General features: G+C 38.0%; 1 protein-coding gene across 6 annotated transcripts in view; it reads right to left on the reverse strand.

The window, feature by feature from the left end:
• Nucleotides 1–5,162, reverse strand: part of LOC107104293 (RNA-binding Raly-like protein) — a 60,249-nt gene that overhangs the window by 8,394 nt on the left and 46,693 nt on the right. For 4 of the 6 annotated variants that reach the window (XM_015404268.1, XM_015404266.1, XM_015404267.1 and 1 more), the window contains exons 3-5: nucleotides 4,896–4,943; nucleotides 4,106–4,299; nucleotides 3,931–3,990 (exon numbers count right to left, since the gene is read on the reverse strand). In XM_015404268.1, the coding sequence (XP_015259754.1) occupies nucleotides 3,931–3,990; nucleotides 4,106–4,299; nucleotides 4,896–4,943 (302 nt within the window). The remainder of the gene's footprint in view (nucleotides 1–3,930; nucleotides 3,991–4,105; nucleotides 4,300–4,895; nucleotides 4,944–5,162) is intronic. The other 2 variants (XM_015404270.1, XM_015404269.1) reach the window with 1 other exon arrangement.

Genomic DNA, 5,162 nt, shown 5'->3' on the forward strand with positions numbered 1-5,162 from the left:
ATAGATAGATAGATAGATAGATAGATAGATAGATAGATAGATAGATAGATAGATAGATAGATAGATAGATAGTTGTTCTGTTAGTATGCCCTGGGAGTGATTTACTAGAACTTGTAGTTTCTCTATATCAGCTTATTCAATTCATATCTGTTGGTCTTCAACCACAATGAGCTCTGGCCTTACCGTGAGGCATTGCAGGATGTTAGTTTTGCAACATTGCCAGCAAATAGAACACATATGTTTGCTCATCGTGTCAGGTACAGGAATTAGATTTAGACACAAAAAAGATATAAACACTATCAGGATAGACACTTGGTATATATAACCATATTTTATTATGATCTAATGGTTTTTGGTCTATTTTGCAAATGCATATTGTTGATGTCTGGGAGACTGTTTCCATTTTGCATGCTGACACTAACTCCTTTTTTCTCAATAAACCCTTTAAAACCTTATCTGCCTCTTGTAAGTGTTCTGCTTGTGGGTTAGAGCAATCTCTAAAAACATGACATATATAATGTAACTACACCCACATTGCCTTCTGTTGGTGATAAGAGGACATTCTGGCACCTGTCTACGACAGACTCGCTTCTGTCAGTGAGCCACAGAGCAGCTGAGGCTACAATGTAGTTTGCCATCAGTGTGTGAACGTGTGCATGAATGGGTTAATGACTCAATGCAGTGTGAAGCCTTTTGGAGTTCCCTGACTTGAAAAGGCATTTTATAAGTAGAGGCCAATCGTTACCCTTAAGGAATTAATGTCTTAGTTTCTGGAGTAGTTTCTGAAAAATGAACCAATCTCCTTGTTCCGCCAACTTCTACAAGACCCTCAGCAAATTTACCCAAACTATATATACTGTCTCTATATGGTGGACCAGCTCTACCATATTTAAAAATGAATATAGAAATAAATAAATGCTCAATAAATAAATAAGCATACAATTAATTGCCCCCAAAAATACAATAAAAAATAAATGTAGGTAGAAGTTAAACTATACAGTGAAACATAAATGTATATATCTCTTTTAATTAGCTTCTTTATTTATTCACCTTTGTAATATTTAGCTTATTTACCTATTGTCCATTATTATCTTCAACTTTATTTATTAATGACTTATTTTTTTAAGTATTTATTTATGTGCATGTTATAATATTTTTGTCTGTCAGTTTTATTCTTCCTTTGTATTTTTTTACCCTATTTATTTCCTCAATGCTATGTATTTCTGCCTGTCGTTTTTACAATTCTGTATGCATTTCTGCCTCATTATGCAAATGTAGAAAGGGTGTGTCTAAGAGGGTCAACTTCCGCTCATTGGTTGGTTAGCATTTTACTGCATCGGTCAAATCTGCAGGAGGAGAGGAGAGTCTGGAGTCGAGCCTGAAGTCAGTGGCCGTTTCAGTGGCCGAGAGTATGAACTTTTGTGCTCGCCAAGTATGTTCTTGAAGAACACAGGAAAGTCTGGACTTGGGGAGAAGGGGAGCCCATAGCAGAAAGTCATTCCACTATTTGGTTACATGGTGTATACCACATTCAACATGGGCCAGCAGAAGAAAAGGCAAGAGTTGTCCCAGGAGGTTAGAAAAAAATTATAGACAGACATATTAAAGGTAAAGGCTATAAGACCATCTCCAACCAGTAACCACACCTATACAGCATAAACCCAATTTCCCAACATGAAGGATGGTAAAAGGCAGTTGATTCATTATTTAATGTGAGTGGCAAATATAATTTCTAATTGAGCCAGGTTGGTCTATGTGTTAGGATTCCAGTTTATGTGGGTTGTTTTTTGTGTTTTCCTCTCTCCATCACTAGGCGGTGCCCTGTCCTCATTGGGCCTCTCTGCACACCTGTGGCTTGTTGGGTCATTACCAGAGGAGTACTTGAGCAGCGGGCTGTCACCACCCCGACACCAGAGTGTTTGCCAGTTTTGTGTACTCTAGCCAAAATGAGATTAGCAGAGTCTAACCTTAGCCTTGTCTCTCTGAGTCTAAGCTTGCTTTTGTCTTTTGTTCTCCGGCAGGAAGCCTTCCTGATTCACTGGATAAGCCTGGACCTTCTACCCCCCTGGAATGATAAACTGTGTCACAATGAGCAAAGGGAAACCTCCACATTATCTGTTCAAGTCCTCTTCAGGAAAACCTGGTGAAAGTCCGCTCTATTACTCCTCTGGACCCAACATTAGTCTGCCTGTCCACCCCACAAACTGGATCCAAAGAATAACCAAGAGCCCCTAAACGTGAGTGCCTCTCCTGTAAATTACAAGCCTCAGTCTTTTTTTCCTATGTTCCCTGAACTGATCATTGTGATTTCCCCTTCAGAGTTTCCGGTTCCGGCTCACCAGTCCGCTGAGGTCCAATAGTGTTACCCAGCTGTATATCTCTCAGTCTGTGTTTTTGCAAACCACAATAAACCTTTTACCCTTGGCTTCTGAGTGTGTCTCTGCATGTGGGTCAGATCCTTAAAACCCATCGTGACACTATATACCCATCATATAGTTTTGACAACCCTGGAAACTCTAGCATGATTGGGTTAGTGACTAGGAAGTAAATGTGGTAACATTGCAGCAAAAAAGTCCCAGATTGTACCACATTTTAGTTTGAAATGAGTAAAACTTTACTAAGACACCAGCTCTGTTCATAAGCACAAAATTTCCCCGGCCCAATCTAAACCTTGGTTCATCGGAAAGCAGAACCTCACGGTTCTGCTGAACCTCACCCCTATAATGAAGGAGCTAACGCTCCTTCATTATAGGGGTAGAAGGCAGCATGGCGTGTTCGTCTGCAAATAAATTTAAGTGACACCCACTCTATCAAGGACTATGAGCCAGTCAAAACACTTCATGCTGATGGTTCCCACATGCGCAGTGGAAATGATTTTATTCCAAAGATCCGAATGGGTGAGTATATGGATGGCAAAAGGTTGGGGTTTAAAAAAAAACTCTCTTTTGGAATAAAATTTCTTTCTGATCGAACTGAATCAGATTGCAATCTTCAGTCTGAGATGTTTACATGAAATGTTTTTGATCTGCTCAGGCCTTTATTCTAGCTTTTGTTTTTGGGATATTGCAGGTTTTCCGTTTCACATTTTCAGCAGTCTGAGTGACATAGTTCTTATGAAAAATTAAATCTGTTGCAGAGCCACATTGAAGTACTGTATTCTGTCAAATAAATCCTCTTAACTGCAGGTGGTGCAATTTGTTCCTAAAAGCATTATCTGAAGCTTTTTTTTATGTTAAGTTATAATACCTGTATGACCGTGTGACTTAGCGTCCACTGCGACTTATTTATGGTTTATTTTTCTTTATAATCAGAATCAGAATCAGAAAAACTTTAATAATCCCAGAGGAAAATTAGTTTTGTTACATGCTCCAGTTACAGTTTTATATATATATAAACTATAATGATATAGCAGCTGGTGTGGCTTACAGTGTAGAAAATGCTCTCTTAATTGTATAAAATAAGTCAGTCTGAGAAAAAAGCAGAGATTAAATTGTTTTAGGATGTTGTCATTTAAGCGCATTGCATTTTTCTACAAAACTGCATGAACTGTTGCTGACTTGTGTTTTCTACTGAGCTGAAAATGTCAGTCTTTTTCCAGGAATTATATTGTAGTTCTTAGCAGGCTTACAACACAAAGGAGAAAAAGAATAAACCACCATCCTTATGTAAATCACTTAACTGTAAATCTATTAATATTTTAATGTTGGTAAAGGAATACAACTTTGTTTATGTGTCAGTAAGATCAGTCAATGGAGCCTTATATCCCATATTTAAATTTTAATCAGATGGTAATACAACAAAGGTGAGTTTCATCTCTATTTTTTGTAGAATGATAAAAAAAAAAAACGGTTAAAGGAAAATTAAAAACTAACTTTTTATATATAGGTAATTTTGTTAGCTAGATATTTTACTCAAATGCTTTTTACTTACTTTTTTTCATTTGCAAAGTCTTTGTTCCCTGGTCACAGGATTTACTTTGGCGAGTACATTCTTTCAGGGAAAACAACACAAATAACACCAAGGTTGTAGCAAACCATAATAATTAACCTTCTCTGAGCAGAGCAGGAAAAATGTATTACTGGAAAAGGGAAAAAAATAAACATACGTTTAGGGCCAGTGATGGACGAGCCCATGTTGATTGCTCTGGAGGATGTAGAGGAGGAGGAAGAGGAGGAGGAACAGGCCCTGACTGGAAAGGAGGATTTGGCTCTGCGAGTGGACGGAACAACTAGCCGGGAACGTTTAATGGGGATGACAGCTCGGGTCGGAGGCACAACACGGCCGTGGTACTCAAAGAGTCTGAAAACAAAAGAAAACATCCAGATAGGGAACAGACATTTTTATACATAGAAAATTCTTCTTCAAGGAAGAAAATTCACTCATGTTTGATTGCAGGCAGAAACAACAGTGTCTGGCTTCAATCATTTAGACTGACTAGAAGGATAGACTGGCAAAACCAGCAAGCTTGACCATAAGATTCAATAAAATCCAACTTAATATGCCCAAAAAATGCCAGACATCCCAGATATCTGTAAATACTTAAAGTTTTAACCATCCAATATATTCGAAACTAAGGGGAAATAAACAAACTGCTGAAAATGCCAAAAGTAAAGAACACTCTCAGATTTGCTGTTGCAAATGACCACTCAGGGGACTATCTGACATTCAGTGGATAAAAGCATCATTAGTGAGCCCAATGGAGAAAAAAAAAAAGAAAAGAAAGAAACGCTGCTTAATATGACATTCATTAAAGCTGTGATAATGCAGTCACCACTCAGATGGAAATCATGTTTTTTCTACATAAGAAATGGTAGATTGGCAGAAAGGACTTGTTCACTAAAGGGTAGAGAGGTGCTCATTGACGAAGATGTGATAGAACAAAGCTTTTTACATACCTGCTGTAGAAATCATCTCTGTAGTAGTCATAGTCAAATTCATAGCCACTGTGGAAAAAACAGACATAGTTTTTACTGTGTTGCATACGTTCAACTACTATGTTAACCAAGCAGGAGCAGAGCTGCTTAAAGGAGAAGTTCGGTTTTTAACACTTTTAGCCCATTTTCTGTAGTGTCCAGGATGAAATCGAATGATCGACACCAAAATTTTGACAATTGGTCCTGTCTCTGCTTTTTGGCTCATTTAGAATCCACCCCTGGCTGCTT

The sequence above is a fragment of the Cyprinodon variegatus genome, unplaced genomic scaffold (assembly GCF_000732505.1).
Source record: "Cyprinodon variegatus isolate N-32 unplaced genomic scaffold, C_variegatus-1.0 Scaffold1680, whole genome shotgun sequence".
NCBI classification, from domain to species: domain Eukaryota; kingdom Metazoa; phylum Chordata; class Actinopteri; order Cyprinodontiformes; family Cyprinodontidae; genus Cyprinodon; species Cyprinodon variegatus.